Consider the following 19,059-nt stretch of genomic DNA (forward strand, 5'->3'; position numbering starts at 1 on the left):
GGGGACAGGGAGCGGTTGGATAGGTGTGGCAGTCCGGGGACAGGGAAGTGGGAGGCAGCAGATAGGGGGTGGGGGCCAGGCTGTTTGGGGAGGCACAGCCTTCCCTACCTGGCCCTCCATACAGTTTTGTAACCCCAATGTGGCCCTCAGGCCAAAAAGTTTGCCCACCCCTGCTCTAAAATGACAGACCCAGTTTCACGTACCTAGATGCACTACTTCTTGGCATGCTCATTTTGAATTTGTGTGCTTGGCTAACATTGAGGTTAATAATGCCGACCTTGCTGATGACCCATACTGGAGGTTGTTACACCATCTGTAAAACATGGCTGCTCCTACATAACCATGCTTGAAAAATGTTTTGAAACCTATAGATGCTATGTAAATACAAAACATTATTAAAAGACAAATAGGAGAGATGTCTACCATTTAAGCCCTGCTCTAATCCGTAGACCAAACTTCTCTCAAAGAGCTAGGAAGACCCTGTGTTTGCTAGGGGAAAAAAGATGCATTACTATTGTGAGTTACAAAATCCTAGTGAAGGCAAAGCAGTTTGTAGTTTCCATGGGAGTTGAAAAGACCACAGGGGAGGCTACTAGGGCTAGATGATCAAAGGTATTTTAGGTGTCTAAAGATGAAGATACGTGCCTAAGAGGATTTCCCTAAAGCACCTATCTTGTGTTGACATCAGTGGAAGTTAGGTGCCTAACCTGCTTAGGCACTTTTGAAAAATCTCACTGCGGGCCTATCACATCTAAACTAAGTTGAAAGTCTGGCCCCTAGTCTTTACCTCAACCTGCTGACTCATAAGGAGACTGCAAACTCCCTCATCTTCGCTAGGATTTTACCTTGAGACAGCTAACTCAAGTTAAGATCACCTTTTTTCCTATGGAAGACAAATACAACCCAGGAATCCAGACACACAATATTCTATTGCTGTGCAGTGAATAGCTACAGATGATGGATTTTGTTTTCAATATTTTACAGACAGTTAAGATTGCAGATCTCTGGGGCAGTGATCATATCTTGACTAGTTACTGTGAAGCACCTAGCATGCTTTTGGTTGCTAAGAAAGAGAGATACAGAATAAATGTGCAAGCTTAAGATTTTTAAATTAAAAAGTATTTTTTTTTAAATTCCTCCTTTCCACTTACCTGCTAGGTCCAGAGTTCTCTCTCTTCTTTATGTGTATGTGTGCGCACGCACGCAACTGCTGAGTGAAAACCAACATGGTGGTGTTCCAGTGGTGGGATTACAGTACTGCGTCAAGGGACTTTGATTCTACTTACTGCTCTGCCATTGATTTCTTGTGTGACCTTGGTTAAGTGAGTCAGCCTCTGCCTAAACCGTTTGTTACGGAGATGCTTGGTGCACTTGGAGGTTGAAACCATCTTTGGGAAGCCCTTCCCACAGCGAGAAGGCAAAAATAGACATGCAAAGTGTTCCTGAATAACTATTGCAGGGGAAATAGTGCTGTGAAGAGAGACTTTGAGAGGCAAATTGCAACTTTTCAAAAAATTTAGTGTTTCAAAATGTACATTTATTCATTCATTAGGCTAAGGCACATACACTATTGTTAACCTAGGTGAACTGCAAAAGCTCCCCCAACTTTCCCTCCCCCATTTGTTAAGCGCCTAATAAATTAGGAGATGGGGTACAGTCTCCTACCATATATCTGTCTTAAGTCTCTATGGCTCCAGAGGCCTCCAGGGTTCTGCAGTTTTGAAGGTTGACTTTTCTTTCAAAGTGGTCATTCTCCTTGAAAATGGCTGTCTAATGCCCTTTCCCTACTCAACAACTCAAACTGAAAAATGGTCATATAAAAATTACTAGCTCCTCGCATCTCAAAAGCATCAGGATTTAGGAATGAGAAAAGAAAGGATCTGGTCCAGGAGGAGCTAGTCCCTTTCCACTGTGGCCCAAACAGGGATGCTCTAGGTTCATAATATCTGAGTGCCTTCTAGCAGTGCATTAAAGAATGTGATGAGCAACTGCCATGTATGCTTTGTTCTCTCACCTCTTCAGGGACAGAAGAGAATGAAGTGGAATGTTTTTGGTAGGTATTTTTGTTGTTTTTAAATATACACATTTAGGTTCGAGAAGCCAAGATCAGAGAAACCCACCTTGAACTTGGAGCAGAAATGTGGTGGTTTGTGGTGATCCTTAGTTCCCAGGGGAATACATTCTAATCTTGGACCAGTACCTGAGAAAGCTGTCTCCTGTCCCAGACAACCTTCATTCTATGTTGGAGAAGGTTCCATTGTTCCAGAGTAACTCTAGCCCTACAGCTGGAGAAGCTCCAGCTGATTTTGTATGGTCCCAGGTCGTGAGGAAGGAAATGGGGGGAGGGGGGTAGGAGGAAGAGAGCATGAAGAGGAGACAAGCTGTGACAGAGTTGTAGTAGAGCTTCTTGTGAGTTCACGGCTCTAATTCAAAGACTCCTTGCCATTGTTGCACACCAGGTCCTCTTTTCTGAGCAAGTCTGAACACCACGTAGCCAGCATACATGACCCAGAAGGCTCCATACATTTGTTGCTGACTAGATTCCTTGAAACGCAAACACATTGCTTCCTCCCTCACACCTTTGCTACTTGGGAGATGTTTTGAACTGTACTATATAGTAGAGTAGGTCACAACTAAATAAACTAATCTTTCAGGTGTTCAGCACCTGCAGGTCCCATTGATTCCAATAGGCACTAGGGGGTGCTTAGCACTATTGAAAAATCAGGCCACTTACTTACGTGCCTAGAGATGTAGAGCCCAACTTTAGGCTCCTATTTTTAAAAGTATGGGTAATCAGTGTTTGGCAGCAGTCTGACGACTCCTGCTACCCTACCCCCTAATCAGTACATGCATTGTTAATCAGGAAACCATTTCCTTTCACTATTATTCAGCTGCAGTTTTTATAACTACTCTTGTTCTATGTGCTTGGGCCTACATCATGGAGGTACAGTGAAGAAAACTGATGCCTATAGAAAAACTGTACCACAGCCATTTAATAATCTTTGATTTTCTTAAAAAGAGGGCAATAAAAAGTGACAGTATGATCTTAACCGGTGAAAAAGCAGTACATCTGGGAAAATACATGCACACAACAATATTCCTCTGTCCCATAACTTGAAAATTTATTTGGCATTAATAGTTGAGTTTTTGGCCAATTCTCTCTCTAAATTAAGGCCTCTCCTCCCTTCCCTGCTATAAATGATAGAATTATGAAAAAAGGGAGATAAAGGTGATGACTCCCAAAGATCTCAAAAATTGGGTGACTGGGCAACAAAATAGCAATAGAAATTCAATGTGTTGATAAGTGTAACATTTCCAATGGACACTGGAAAAAATCCCAACTAGACCCCATCATTCTGTATGTATAATGGGTTACAACTCAAGACAGATTGTGAAGTCATCGTGGATAGTTCTCTGAAAAGACCTGCTCAATGTGCAGCAGCAGTAAAAAAAAGCTAACAATATTAGGAAAGGAACAGATAAGAAAAAAAAAATCTCATAATGCCACTGAGTCCATACTTTGGACACCCACACCTTGAATGCTGTAGTCAGTTCTGACTGTCCTGTTTCACAATGGATATAGTGGAGTTGGAAAAGATACAGAAAAGGGCAAAGACTATCAAGGGTACAGAATAGCTTCCATATAAGAAGAGACTAAAGATTACAGCTGTTCATCTTAGAAAAGAGGCAACTGGAGGACAGACATGATAGTGGTCTATAAAATCATGGATGGTATGGAAAAAGTGTTATGTATCCTTTCCCACAATACCACCACCGGGGTCACCCGATGAAATTAATAGGCAGCAGGTTTAATACACACAAGAGGAAGTACATTTTCATACAAAATCCACAATTAACATGTGGAACTCATTGCCATGGGATATTGTGATGGCCAAAGGCATCACCGGGTTCAAAAAAAGAACTAGATAATCTCAGAGGATAGGTTCTCGGGGCGATTAGCCAAGCTGGCAAGGGATGCAACCCCATGCTCAGAGCCAGAGACATAACCAGGCAATTTAGCACCCAGAGCAAGCAAGCATATTTGTATCCCTATTGTTTATTTCATTCCCCCCCCCACCCCCCAGCAGCTGCCCTGCTTGCCCCACCCTTGTTATGGCCATGTTCAGGGCAGCCCTAAGACTCTGACTGCCAAACTGCCCTGTACACTTCCCCTGAAGCTCTGGTACTGGCCATTGTCAGAGACAATAGAGCGTTTAGCCCACTCTCCTGGTCTGACCCAGTATGGCAGTTCTTATGGATTTTAATCTGTTTCAAAGCATAGGTTGCATACTGTGCTAATCTATTCAATTAGATGTGTATCATATGGTTAACTATACTGATTACACAAATACACAGTTCAGTTATTTGCATACCGAATTGATACAATTGTTGGTTTTAAAAACTTTTGCCAAAACTGGATGTGGGTATGTGTAAAATGGCTAATGAAATCTGAAAGACTGGCTCAGCTCTGGTTCATTCAAACCCTGCCTTTTAAAAAGATTAAATACCTCCAACTCCACCCCTGCACCACCCCAAATGTTAGCATAATCTATAATTCAAGCATTTTATATGTTGAAGGAATTATTTAGTGGTCTAATTAATTTGATGGTCTAATTAATTCTTAGAAATTATTAGAAGTATAAGTCTCAGAGCTGATTCAACCTTTCCTCCTCCAGAAGCTAATAATCAGTTCCATGAAGTTTAATGATTATAATAGGGACTTCTCGATGAAATTTTAAAAACTAAGGTTGTGTGTCCATACTGCATAACCACATTTCAGCACTGGGGTCTATGTATATGCTGTAAAGAATTTCAGGATCCAGTCAGGATGAAAGATGTTGGAAACAAGCAAAGCATAATTATGCATTACTGTATAAAAGTAACTCTAGATTTCCCACTGAAACATATTAGCATTACAATGTTAACCAGATGTATTTCAGAAGTCTGGAATCCATTCCAATCAAAACAGTTGGAGAAAAAGTGTCTTATTAGAAAAGTTTGTAAAAAAACGTTAAGCTTTCAATTTACACATGCCTAGTCTTTGTTCTAGGTGTTCCTAACATGCATTAATTACTCCAAGACCCCCCCCTTAACTCAGTTATCTACTCAGTAGCTTAAGCATACTTGATCTTCAAATGGCAACCAAAGTCCTCCAATTTAGGAGGAAAAAAATCCCTCGCAGCAGGGCATAAAAGTTGATAAAGCAGGACTATTTTACATCTAGGAAGAGTTCCAAAGCTAGGGAATCAAGGACATTGCAGGTACAATACACTCAACTAAAGCTATTAAGCTACTGTATTGTACCAACTTAAATGATTTATTCAATGTCAATACAATAACCTGCTTTTTGTATAGCATTTTTTAAAACCATTTATATAGGACAAAAAGAAAAGGAGGACTTGTGGCACCTTAGAGACTAACCAATTTATTTGAGCATAAGCTTTCATGACCTACAGCTCACTTCATCGGATGCTTGACAGCTTGGGCTGTGCGCCCCCTTTGCCACTGGCAGCACTTGTCAGTCCAAGTGCTCCCAGTGAGGACGCCTCCACTGGCAGAAGAAGGGTAGCATGGACACGAAAACCTGCAGTGGCTGTCGGTTGAGCTAACGTAGGTTGACTTAATTGTATGGTTTTAAAGCTGCTATTAAACCCTGGAACTGTGGAGCTCTGGATATGAAAAAGGGAAGTCAGGTGACAGAGCGAGCATGCCACCTTCCATTTTTTACTTAGGCCAAGACAGTTGCCCAACAAGTTATCCTGTTAAGGAATTAACAGAAGTGCCACTTGGCAGAGGCTTGGATTTTCAGCCATTGCAGGCCTGTTTGCCTTCTATTCTCCCCAGCAGAATGAAGAAAATGACAGGAAGACAGCTCACTTTCCAGGTATTATGACTGGGTATGTTGATTTTTCCAGAGTGTGTTAGGGACTCGGAGTTTTCATTTGGACCAACAAAGCATATCAGAACATTGGCTTACCCTGGGCCCAAGACATGCGGCCAACAGAGCCTAGACTTAGGGATTGCAGTAAAATGCAGCTAAGGCTTTAACCCACTGTTGCCCCACATCACCTCATACCTTTATCTGGTTTCATAATTCAGTGTTTCATAGTGACCAATAGTTCACTTACCCAGTCCAAGATATCATGGCCCTGAATTAGGATATGAAGTTCTTAACTCAACTAGTCAAACAAAATACTTCATACTTATGCTAACAAAATGGTCCAATCTATGCCACTTTCCAGCCAATGGAGTACCTTGCTAAAAAAACAACATAATAGGAGCAGGGCACCACTTTCATTAAGAGTAATAAAGTACAGTACTTACAGATAGACACTTTTTTCCTTTTTTATTGCTGTTAATTCAAGGAAGAAAGGTTGCATAAAATCCAATCTGTTCTAGAAATATAAGTGACCTTTCCAGTACATAACATTTCAAATATCAAAGTATATGGTAAACATACAAATAAAGAGAAGGTAACATACCTCCTATTTACAGTACAGTATTTTAAATCATAAAATAAGTTCCATAAAGTACAACTGGCAGGTAATTCACAATGTGAGTCCATTGGTGCTTTAACACCCTCACTTAAACTCAAATGCAGTTAATTCATTTAATAATGCGGTCCAAAAATACCCAGATCAAATAAAATATTTTTAATCAAAATAATTTCCATTTACTACTTATTTTTTCTTTTCTTTTTAAATTAAAGCTTTCACCTACCCTACCCCACCCCAAGGGAGAAAAATGTATACTGGTGCTATAAATATAAATGCTACCTATGAAGACATTTAGTAAATCAAGCTTTTTTTCTTCAAGTTTTTGTTTAGCAATTAGGCAGCTGAACCCCCATACAATTTTACTTTTGTCCCTCTACTGCATATCAGCATCTTACTTTAAAAAAAAAATCTTTCATTTCTGCTATGAACTGTGAGGAATGCCAAAAACCTATGGATATACAGTGGTAATTTGTTCATCGGTGTTGAATATAGCAGTCATGAAAAATTCACTCAATCTTCCAGATAACCTCAGTGCACTTTAGGAAATCAATTATTACCTGGAAGCAATTTAGTACATATTGGCTTTTAAAAATAAAAATACAGCAGCATTAAACTTACTGACATGACACCAACATGATTAATACCATCTTAGCACACGCATTTCAGTCTTTCACATTATACCATAATCACGCATAGTGGTAAATTATTATAAAATAGTGACTTTGCTATTTGGTAGACCAGTCCTAATACTAATACCTGACTATTTTGTAGAAAACCGTAACTTTTGTTCAGACTGAAATAAACCATTTACATTCTAAATACAATGCAACACTGTAATAGTTGAGGGAAAAATCAAATCAAAATCAAGTAATGTTCATTCTGTGTTGACACAGAAGTAGAATAGCTTTTAAAAAAGGACTCACTGTCAGCTTTCATCAGAAATGCAAACACATGGAATACAACATTCATACCAACCCCCCGCCCCTTGTCTCTTGGAACAATCAGGTTAAAACACTACAATGGAAATAAGATCTTTCACTTTAAGCTTGCTCACGTTCATAAATCTGTTTTAGTCCACAGTGTTTCATTCCCTTCCCACTTGAAGTATTTTCATTTACGTGTGTGTGTGTGTGTGTGTGTGTGTGTAAAACAAGCTATTACATACACACTATTCTGTGAGTCTTTAGTCTCGCTCCCCACAGGAAGACTAAACAGTTTCCCCATATAATTCATGAGTATAACTATTTGCTATAGTTTGGACAAATTCTCTATAAACTGCCAAATACTCAGACAGTCCAATGAAACCTGTGGACACACAGTGAAGGTGGGAGAGAAACAAAAACAGCAGCATAAGGAGAACAGGCTGGGGGTGGAGTGGGGTGGGACAGAAGAGGCGGGATTGTGACACAACATGACCAAGTTTCTTGTTTCAACCATATGGCTGCTCCACCAGTGATGTCGGAGGTCAAAGGACATTTTAAAAAATGCAGTAAACATTGCACATGTCTCAAGTCTTCAGTGCAAAAGTATGGTTCAAATGCTCTTTTGATTGTTTGGCTGTGTGTTTGAATTACATGCATTATGCAAGCTTTTTGCAGAACCAGGAGATCAGGGACTCAGCTTTCTTCTTTTGTATTGAACAGAGGTGCAAAAGCAATGAAAAATTCCAAAAGAATATAAAACCAGGAATATCCCAAATGCAAGACCTCAGGAAACATTCCCCCTCCCTCTCAATTCCCCAAACTTCAGTTTGTTATGTAGGCAATGTTTACTTGTTTCAGTCTGCAGAATCCAACGTATCATTGGAAGGGGGAGGGGGAGGTGCGTATCTCAGTCTGTAAGTGCCTAAAACAGGAAAGAGAACTACTAAGTCACTGTTTACAATTAAACAGATTACAAACCACTACAAGGTATCAAAATGGACATGCTCTTCAAAAGGCACTATCTTGTTCTCCAATCTTATTTAAAAGGAGGGCTCAAACTTCATCGTTTTTCATCTCCTTGATGAAGTGTCAGCATAAAAGAAATCCAACGTAAAAATGTAAGATACTACCTCCCCTGGAAAAATGCAAAGTAAAAGCAACCCCCAAACACCAAGACTAATTTTTCCTGTTCAAGTTTGGCAAACATGATTAAGGTCAGAACAGACACACTGAGGATCAGAAAGGAAGTGATGGAAGAAAAATGTATTTAATGTTCTACAGGTACAAACACTGTTTCCCCCTCTTTTTTTTTGAATGGAAAGAGGATGGAAGTTATAAAACTGAAGTCATTTGTTAAATTTTGATTTCTTATTAGTGTCTTATTTCAATGTCTTTTTGCTGCAACTGTCTCAGAAGTCAAACAAATCCCACCTACATAAAATAGGTTATACAGAGGATAGTTGGTTATGCAGAGGTAAAAAATACATCAGAATGACCAGTTTTCTCAATCTTCACATGCTTTAGAAATCCAAGCCATGTATTGTATATAGTACCTGACAATTTCCAATCCTTTTTGCAACTGAATTCTACCAAAACATCAAAGGGAGTGGAAGACTTGACATTAATAGCATGCAAGTCTGAAAATACTGCCAAAAGCCTAGAGAAAAGAATGACAATTTAGAACAGAGATGGGTTCATTTCCTAACCCAATTTCATACCCCTTCAAAATTTAGTTTAGTACCTGTGAACTCCATTTCCCCAGTATTTGATTGGGGCTAGATAAGCCTCTTTGCGGTTTTATAGCAGACCACTAGTGCACAACGTACATTTATACAAACACACACGCACACACCTTTCTGCAAGAACAGAAACAGCATGGTCAGTAAGGTAAAGAGAAACTAGTAAATTCAAAAGCAAGTCCGTTGGGAGCTATCATGATTACCTTGCTGATTGGCCTCCATGGATGACTGCTTACAGTCCTGCGCATAGTGTCCACTTATACCACAATTGTAACATGAAACATTCCCATTCTTCTTGGGCCCCGATCCATTTGTGTTGGCAACTACGTTAGGTGCTGGATATACAGGATAGTACCTCCCAAATCCTGCCATTTGCTGCATACCATAGTTGGCTTGGCTTCCCATTACTGGGTCATGCATCAGTCCATTTGCATATGGAGTCTGAGGCAGGAAAAAAGGAAGTTGTGTTCCATTGCTTTGATGTGCTTGGTTGAGGTAGCTGCCATTGCAAAGAGATGGCAGAGTGAAGAAAGGTGGAACTCTGTAGACTTGTCCATGAATAGGGTTATGATAAAAATAGCTATTGATCTGAAGGCTTCCATTGGACCCACAGCTGCATCTACGTCCACAAGAACCACAAGCCCCAGACCCCAACTGCTGTGGAGGCATTAAAGTCCCATTAGTGTTAGTATTTCCAACAGCATTTATATAGGATGTGCTGTCACTCTGCGCAGTGCTGTGTGTTAAAGCAGGGCTTGGGCTAGGGGCAGGGCCTGGTGTATGGGTAGGTATTGCAGGGGGAATAGTTGACTGGATCTGACCAACACCTAAACCAGCTGATTGAGGTGGTGTGGAAGTTGCTACAGAGTTCAGCACATTTGTATTCTGGTTGGGCAACACATTGGTAGCATGAGGAGTGCCTGGCAAAGTATAGGAAGCCGGTGGAGGTGCTGTTGAAAGACCAGCTGCGGGAAGAACTACCTTTAGACTGGTAGGCTGAGGGATTGCTCCGGTGTTCCCCTCAATATGAGGCACCATTTGATTCAGTCCTACCACTTGGGATGCAGGTTTTGTGATGGGATCTGTATTAGGAACTGGGGATCCTGGAAAACTACCTGGGCTGTGGACTGGGATAAAGGCAGTATTTGGTGAGCCAACGCTTAAGTTTGCAGTTGGTTGCTGTGGTCCAGTAACTGTGCAATTTTCAGACGATCCCTGCGAAGAGGGTATTTTCAATCTGTGTATTGCCAAGTGCAAAGCTGGGCTACCAGGCTGTACAGAATGTGGAAGGAAAGTAGATGGTACTGGTAGAGGGGAAGCCAACAGCTCAAGGCGTTTTTCAGATTCACCAGAAGTCATTGGCCCTATTCCAACTGGAGTTGGATTTGCAGATTCTCTCATTGGCGAGATAGCGACAGGAGTGGTAACAAGCATTCCCATTGTTTTACCATCAGCAGATATGGGTGGTGGAACTACAGCTTCAGGTTTCTGTGCACCATTGTGCATCACACAGTGTAAGGCAGGCATAAATGAAATATGTTGAAACTTTGAATTTAAAGGATCCTCTGAAATACTTCCATTCTCATTACTCACTGAAGAAATCTGAGCAGCTGCTGCTTTGATGTTCGATGGACTGACAGCACCATAAACAGTAAACCTGCCTGCGTTTTGTTTCCCAGAGTCCTCTGAATTGCTGTCTGTATCTGTTGAAGATAAAGCATTAGTGAAAAACTAAAAATGCAAACTTGAGGTTTACTGAATTTTAAAGGCACAAATAAGTGTTATTTCACCTTGATGTAGATGAAATTAAGGACTGTTTATCCACCTTTCCAGCTTGGGTTGGACTGATTTTGAATTAGAGGCATATCTGCCTTGCTTTCCATTATTTGCTTTCACCAAATAATCCACTTGCTAATTTGTGTTTGTGACTTCTATATCCATATGTATAAGTGGAGGGCACAGAATAAATTAAGCTACTCCCATCCACCTGGAAAGATGGGAAATAACTATGCCCCCAGCTGGTACAATTCTCAAAATACAGGTGGCAGGGGAAGAGGAGAAAAGATCTCAAACGCACCATGTATAGTTAAACAACTTTTCTGCTCCTTTAGCTTTTAGGACAGTCAAAACATTTTTATCTACTGCACTGTCAAACACAAGTAATCTACAGCACGGGTTCTCAACCTTTTTCTTTCTGAGGACCCCCAACATGCTATAAAAATTCCACAGCCTAGCTGTGGCACAGCTGTTTTTCTGCATGTAAAAGCCAGGGCCAGCGTTAGGGAGCAGCAAACAGGGCAATTGGCCAGGGCCACACACCACAGGGGGCCCATCAAAGCTATGTTGCTCAGGCTTTGGCTTCAGCCCTGGGTGGTGGGGCTTGGGACCCCAGGCTGCAGTCCTGCGCGACGGGGCTTTGGCTTTCTGCTCTGAGCTCTAGCAAGTCTAACACTGGCCACACTTGGCAGACCCCCTGAAACAGAGGGCCCTGGACCCCGATTGAGAACCACTGATCTACAGCACTGAAAACAAACAAATATGGTTAGCATTGAGATTTATACACAATAGGTTTGCTACATTTTAAAAAACCAAGGTGTTTTCATGTGTCTTCTCAATTTTCAAAGCAAGCATTTCTAGTATTTAACCAAGTTTCTTAAGTGTTAAGAGCCCCAACACAATATTAAGTGGATGAAAGCCAGAAAGCAAACATGACCACTAGTCCATCATTCAGAGCAAATAAAAAAATTTAAGTAAATGGTGAAAAATAAATTAAGACGTTAATACCTTAGTCTTATCAACTCAGGTAGGGGATATTTAAAGATATACACAGTGATTTTTACCTTGACAGTGTTCCTAAAAACTAAAAAGAAAAGGAATACTTGTGGCAGCTTAGAGACTAACAAATTTATTTGAGCATAAGCTTTTGTGAGCTACAGCTCACTTCATCGGATGCATTCAGTTGAAAATACAGTGGGGAATGCATCCGATGAAGTGAGCTGTAGCTCACGAAAGCTTATGCTCAAATAAATTTGTTAGTCTCTAAGCTGCCACAAGTACTCCTTTTCTTTTTACGGATACAGACTAACACGGCTGCTACTCTGAAACCTAAAAACTAAGACTGTCTGCCTTAACCAAAGGAAAGACAGGCAATCCAAAAGGAACAAACCATGAGAACAACTTCTAGTGTCTGCATAAAAAAAAGCTTAGTCCTTCCTGTACAGCTTATGCCACCATGCATTATTCCTCATGGTCGCCTTCCCAACCCTGGCTCCTACCCAGCCTTGTGTTCATCCTGCCTCCATTGCCCAGCTCCACAATATACTCTGCATATATCCTCAGTCAACATCACATTTGGTTTTATGTTTATAAAGCTGAACGTAGAAGAAGAGTATAAGACACTGAGTGGGGCTAATTAAGAGGCACATAGGGAAGAGTTCTGAAAATGCTATGCAGGGAGCATGAGGCGGGGATGAGCGCCAAGTCTCTTACAAGTAAACATACAAAATTACAGAAGATGAAAAGTTTCACACAAAAAAAGTGCGGCAAGTTTTTCTTGATTTATCAGATTGAGATGTTACGGCTGAAAACATGACAAGGTGTAATCGTGCCGCACATTTGGAATCTTACAGCGGAATCTCAATGGGGGGGATTTTGTATATTTGGTATATGGCTGAGCATTGCTCCTTTTTCCTGGGGTATATGTTAACGGCAATATATTTATCTTGGGGATTTTTTTGTACGTTTTATACTGAAGTAAAATTCAAAGCTATTTTTAAAAGCTTTTGAAAATAGACCCTCTCAGGAAGGCAGACAGCAGAACATTCTCCAGAAAACTTATTTCAAATACAGATTATGGAGTCACCTCAAGCCAGCAGTGAACAAATGCGATATCTGTACATCATCTCATTGCATTTCGTATAACTTTGTAATTTCCAAGGAAATCCTTATCAGTTAAACAAGCTTTGGAAACTGCCAAAATGTTGTCGCATTATTGAAAGTAGATCCTTAACTTGTTACAGAACTGTGTGTGCAGGAGATATATTGTTTGTTCACAGCTTTCTGGAAACATGTGACATGCACTATACTCCTTCACAGTAAATAGACAGCTTGTGTCTTCCAATGATGTTGCTAATTAAAGTATATAAAGCACATTTTCCTACTGTCATATGACTGCATGTGTGTCAAGGGGTTATTATAATGGTATAAAATGAAGGGTACCAGTTAAGTATTGCAAAGCAAAGATTAACATTTCTTGCCTTCAGGAATCAATACTACAAAATGTATCACCTAGGTACTCTCTACCATCAACACAAACATGCGTACTTGGATGTAAGTTAAGTCTCAGAAGTGTTACTTAATATAACTTTGGTGTTTTAAAAAGAAGAGGAAAAACCTTAGTGAAATTTATGGAGCACTGTTTGCTTGGAGGCATAAAATTAGTCAATTGGTAAATTGAGTACACCTAAAATTGGGAGTTATTTAACATTGCAAAACAGGGTTTTGAAATAGCAGTGAAAACCTGAATCCTGACCAGCTGGCAATGTAGTAATCAAATATATGACAGAAGCAATCACAGTTACACTACTTATAAATATAGTATAGGAATAAAGATTAAATCAGACCGTCAGTAGAGCATTCCAGAGTAAAAGTGGTCAAGCTCAACGTTTGCCCTACTGAGGTGTTCGAAGTGTACACATACACACACACACACACACACACACCACTGCACAAATCCAACCTCTGTCCTTCTCTTCTTCACTTTCAAAGCTTTCCCTCCCATCATGTTGTGGGCTAGAAGGAGAACTGTAACTCTCTGAAGATGTTTCTCCACATGTGTCACGTCCAGATCCAACGTCCAAATTCAGATCTAAAAATAAAAAGAACCTCTCTTTTTATTTTGTATCACACTGTATGGCAGCTGGGTTATTTTGGATTGCTCACGCCCTGCTAGTTCAGATTTATTTATATATATCTCCAAAAGAACTAAAAGAAAGGATAAATGCTCAGTCAAATGGTGTCCTTTGCTGAACTGCAGTAGATCAGTCATGTCCTCTCTTTTGAATTGCTATCAAATATACTGTTAGGGGGACTTTCAACCAAACACTTCCCCACCTTAGACTTACTGGGAGAAAGTTCAATTTCTTGGGGAGTTTTAATAGTTAAATATGTAGTAGAACCGAGTCACGATAGATCAGGGGTGGCCCAGCTGTGGTTCCGGAGCCACATGCGGCTCTTCAGAAGTTAATATGTGGCTCCTTGTACAGGCACCGACTCGTGGGCTGGAGCTACAGGCGCCAACTTTCCAATGTGCTACAGGGTGCTCATGGCTCAACCGCTGGCCCCACTCCACTCCTTCCCCCAAGGCCCCCACCCTTCCCCTAAGTCTGCCACGCCCTTGCTCCTCCTCCCCCCCCCCCCCCAAGCCTCCTGCACACCACAAAACAGCTGATTGCAGAGGGTGGGAGGTGCAGGGATGGAGGATTAGGTGCTGATCGGCAGTGCTGGCGGGTGGGAGACACTGGGGGCAGGGAAGCTGACAGGGGGCTGCTGATGTGTTACTGTGGCTCTTTGGCAATGCACATTCATAAATTCTGGCTCCTTCTCAGGCTCAGGTTGGCCACCTCTGTGATAGATCATATCACCCATCTTACCCAACCAAGTGCAAGCAGACTTCCTGGGAGTGAGAATTGTGTATTCACTCAAATGAGATTGAAAAACCAAGGTAGTCTAACATTCTCTTAGATATAAAGGTCAATACTTGCTGCTCTGGTCACTGAAAATAAGATCCTCAAGTGGAATCTCAGAAGTATCTGACACTGTACGAAGCTACAACATAACTAGCTAATGGCATGGCAAGACTAGAAACAAGAACCAAAGACCAGAGATGGGAGATGTCATGAAAGACAAAAAGTGGTCAAGTTTTACCAACCCAAAGAACATTTTTAGACCACACCCGGTTATAGCTACAGAGGAATTCCAGCATGCCATTCAGGAAAGACATTCTTCACAGACTGAACTGCAATAGCTCTGCCTTTGAGCCCATTCCAGATGCAGCTCAGTATGATGTGCAAATATAACCTAGCTGATCACAAATGTTTGGGAAGAATACGAGTGACCATCTCACCGTAAGTAACTGAAAGTCAGGGTAGACACGACCAGCTTTCTTGCCATATGCTAAGCAACAAGCAGGCAAGCACATGCTATAACTACTACCTTGAAATCGACAACTCCAAATAAAAGCAAATTGCTTTATTTGTTTACTTGTGATTTGGTTATCACCTTGGCTAAGGTCCCCCTCAGGCAACATTCAAATGGTAATTGCTCCTCCAGAATACTACTGCATTATGGACTTCCGTACAAAAGGAACAATTCAGACATGCCTTAACTTCTGAACCTGTCAGAGGCATCGCTCTGGCCTCCCTACTTGTTCTCACCAAAATCCCCCAGAATTTCCCTTTACAGAATTCTTGATATATATATATTGTCAGTCTTAAACAATAAGCTCTCCAGAGCAGATAATCATGCTGTATAAAACACCATGTAAATTTACAGTGTTAAGTGACTGCTTGCCATTTCCTCAAAACACCACAATATTCAAATACAGGATATTACCTGAATCTTATCGGGGTTAAAACTTAAATCACCTCTCTCTTATCCAAACAAAAATATGTGCCAGACAGTCACCACAGTGTAGAGTTGGGTTAACCAAGGATATAAGTAATTATCTTCATTAGAATATTTTACTGCAGATCAAAACATCCCTTAGCATAGTCACACAGATTGAAAAAAGGACCCAAGATAGAAGTCTATAGCATTTCACGAATGAATTATTTCAACCAAGTGTCCCTCAACACTTTGAGGCCTCTTCCAGGACTGAGTTCAGCCACTAGGTGGTATCCATACCTTATTATCAATTGCAATCAAAGATTATCAGCAAGGACAGACATTTTTGTCCATAGCTCATGCCATGACAATCTGAACTGGACTGACTGAAGTATCAGAGGTTGCATGTTGTTCTAATACATAATGTTGCTTAAATGCGTGGGCCGAGGTCCACATTGCAGTCTTACAGAAGTCCGTAATAGGAATGCGGCAAGGAGTCCAGTGGCACCTTATAGATTAACAGACGTATTGGAGCATAAGCTTTCGTGGGTGAATACCCACTTCATCGGATGTATGTAGTGGCATAATAGGAATGTTAAGGAACGCTGTGGAAGCTATAAGGCCCTGGTGGAATGTGTGCGAATCTCTGCAGGGGGTTGCCAGTCATGTTGATGGTAACAGTTTGATGCAATCTGAAATCCATTTGGATAGCCTCCGTTTAGATATGGCGTCCCCTTTGGATCATTTAGTAATAGAGACTAATAGTTTTGGGGACTTATGAAATGATTTAGTTCGATGTAAAAGGCTATTGCCCTGCCTGCATCTAGAGTATGTAACAGGGACTGCCATACCTCGTTGGGTTTGGGGTAGAATGCTGGTAGATAGATGGGCTGATTGAGGTGACTTTAGGCAAAAAACTGGGTGGGGGAAGGGAGGGTGGAATTCTCAGGGAAACCGTCTTTGAAAAAAATTGTGTATGCTGAGTCTGCCATGAGAACTCCCAACTCTCCCACCCTTCTGGCAGATGTAATGGAAAGGTACACGGAAAGGTGCAGTTGAGAGCATGTTGCCATGGGCTCAAATGGAGGGTCTGTGAGGACTCGTGTGGTCTTGTTTTTGATGATCAGTAAAAAGTGGGAGCAAGCGTTGTTAATGGCTTGTAGTTCTAAAACTGAGATCTCAAACTCAAATCACCATGAGGGCCCCATGAGAACTAGTACGTTGGCACGGGGGCTGCATCACGGACACCTTTTCATATAAAGATATAAAGCCCCCCCCCACCCTACCCCACTCCATCCCTTCCATGAGGCCCCACCCCTGCCCCACCTCTTCCCACCCCTTCCCTGCCCCCATTCCAACCCCTTCCCCAAATCCCCGCCCGGCCCCCGCCTCTTCTTCACCTCCTCCCCTGAGCACACAGCTCCCTGCTCCTCCCCCCGGAAAGCGCCGCCAAAGCCCGGAGGTAGGCAGAGGAGTGGAGACGTGGCATGCTGGGGGTGGCGAGCTTGGCGGCCACAGGAAATAACTCCAGGGGGTGGAGGTGCAGAGACCTTGGCAGGCCACAGCAAATAAATCTGGGGGTGTGGCCTGCGTGTTTGAGACCCCTCTTCTAAAAGATTTATGTGGAGAAGGGATTCTGCTGGGGACCAATGGCCCTGGATGGAATGTGAGTTCAGATGTGCCCCCAAGCCCAGGAGTGATGAGTCAGTAATGATGGTCATCGTTGGGGAAATTTGTACAAGAGGAACCCCTGCACAGACATGGTCTGGTTGTGTCCGCCAGAGTAGGGAGTCTTATTTTGTTTGGCATTGTGAGGTGCTTGTTTACTTTGGGATATAAACTCTGGAGTCAAGCTTGTAGATATTGCATGTGTAGTCTTGTGTGCCTGACAACAAACATCGTGGCAGCCATGTGGCCTAGTAGTTGCAGGCAAGTCCTGGCAGTGACTTACAGGCTGTTTTGTGCTGTGGAGATCAGGTTGGTTAAGATAAGAAATCGTTGCGGTAGAGAGGCCATCACCTTGGGAGAAATGAGGTAGGCTCCAATCAACTCTAGTTTTTGCACTGGTGTTAGTGTTGATTTTTGTGCATTTATTCGGAGGCCTAACTTCATGAAGAGAGCTGTCAGCTGTTTGGTGCACTCTGATGCTGCTTGTTCTGTAGGTGCTTTCAGCAGGAAGTCGTTTAAGTATGGGAGTATCAAAGTTCCTTTCCTGAGGAGACAGGGCGCCATGATAGCAAGGACCTTTGAAAAAACTAGAGAAGTAGCGGATAGGCCAAAGCGTAGGATCTTGTACTGGAAATGATCCTGTCCTATGGCTGGAATTATGGTGGCTAACGTGCCATCTTGAAGTATTGGATTTTCACGAAGTTGTTGAGTGGAAGATTGAGAATGGGTCTCCACCCTCCTGTTTTATTTCTGTATGAGGAAATAATGTGAATAGAAGCCCTTCCCCTTCTGTTGGTATCAGTTTTACCGCTCCTAGATGTACGAGGTGGGTTACCTCCTGTTAAAGTAAGGCTTTGTGAGAAGGGTCCCTGAAGAGAGAGGGAGGATTGGGGGGGAGAGGAGTAAAGGAATGAAGTATCCAACCTCAATTATCTCCAGTACCCATCTGTCTGTTGTGATGGACTACCAGACTGGGTAGTAAGGAATTAGGCTGCAAATGGTTGAGACATGGGGAGGGGTTCCAGTACTGAAAGATGTGGTGTTCTTGGGTCCTTGAGCAACACATCAAACTTGCTGGTGGGAGGTTGTTTGTTAGATATTGCATATTGAGGTGGAGGCTGGTGTCTTCTTGCGGGCCCCTGTTTTGGCCCTGTACTTCATACTAAGTGTTTGTGTCTATGGTGTAAACCAGTATCTCTGCATGTTATAATATTTACTCTGTCTTCTCTTGTTCCTAGGAGTATAAATTCCCAGGGATTTCACTGTTGCCCTTGATGTCTTGGCCATGAAGAGTTTGAGCCCTTCAAAACAGCAGATTCTCAATTGTTAATTGCATCTCTCTGGGCTTTTCCAGAGAGATGCAACAAAGAAGATGATCTCATGACTATCACAGTAGCTGTAGACCATGCTGCCATGTCTGCAGAGTTCAAGGCGGCCTATAATGCCATTCTGGCAAGCAATCAGTTGTCCCTCAGAGGTGAGGGCTCTAAACTCATATTTTTTCTCCTCGGGAAGAAATTCAATAAAGTCTACACAATTTATGTGAAATTATTCACATAATTATCCACAGGGACATCACTCGAAGTTGGTATAGTTGTACACGTCGATTGTGGTAGACCGAAGGTAGGT

At 41.9% G+C, this 19,059-nt stretch overlaps 1 protein-coding gene across 2 annotated transcripts in view; it reads right to left on the reverse strand.

Moving 5' to 3' along the window:
* Nucleotides 1–6,329: 6,329 nt before the first annotated feature.
* Nucleotides 6,330–19,059, reverse strand: part of ZCCHC2 (zinc finger CCHC-type containing 2) — a 73,392-nt gene continuing 60,662 nt past the window's right edge. For both annotated transcript variants that reach the window (XM_073332222.1, XM_073332221.1), the window contains 3 exons: nucleotides 13,898–14,026; nucleotides 9,363–10,862; nucleotides 6,330–8,342 (listed from right to left, as the gene is read on the reverse strand). In XM_073332222.1, the coding sequence (XP_073188323.1) occupies nucleotides 8,275–8,342; nucleotides 9,363–10,862; nucleotides 13,898–14,026 (1,697 nt within the window). In that variant the 3' untranslated portion in view covers nucleotides 6,330–8,274. The remainder of the gene's footprint in view (nucleotides 8,343–9,362; nucleotides 10,863–13,897; nucleotides 14,027–19,059) is intronic.

Source organism: Lepidochelys kempii, chromosome 2 (assembly GCF_965140265.1).
Source record: "Lepidochelys kempii isolate rLepKem1 chromosome 2, rLepKem1.hap2, whole genome shotgun sequence".
NCBI classification, from domain to species: domain Eukaryota; kingdom Metazoa; phylum Chordata; order Testudines; family Cheloniidae; genus Lepidochelys; species Lepidochelys kempii.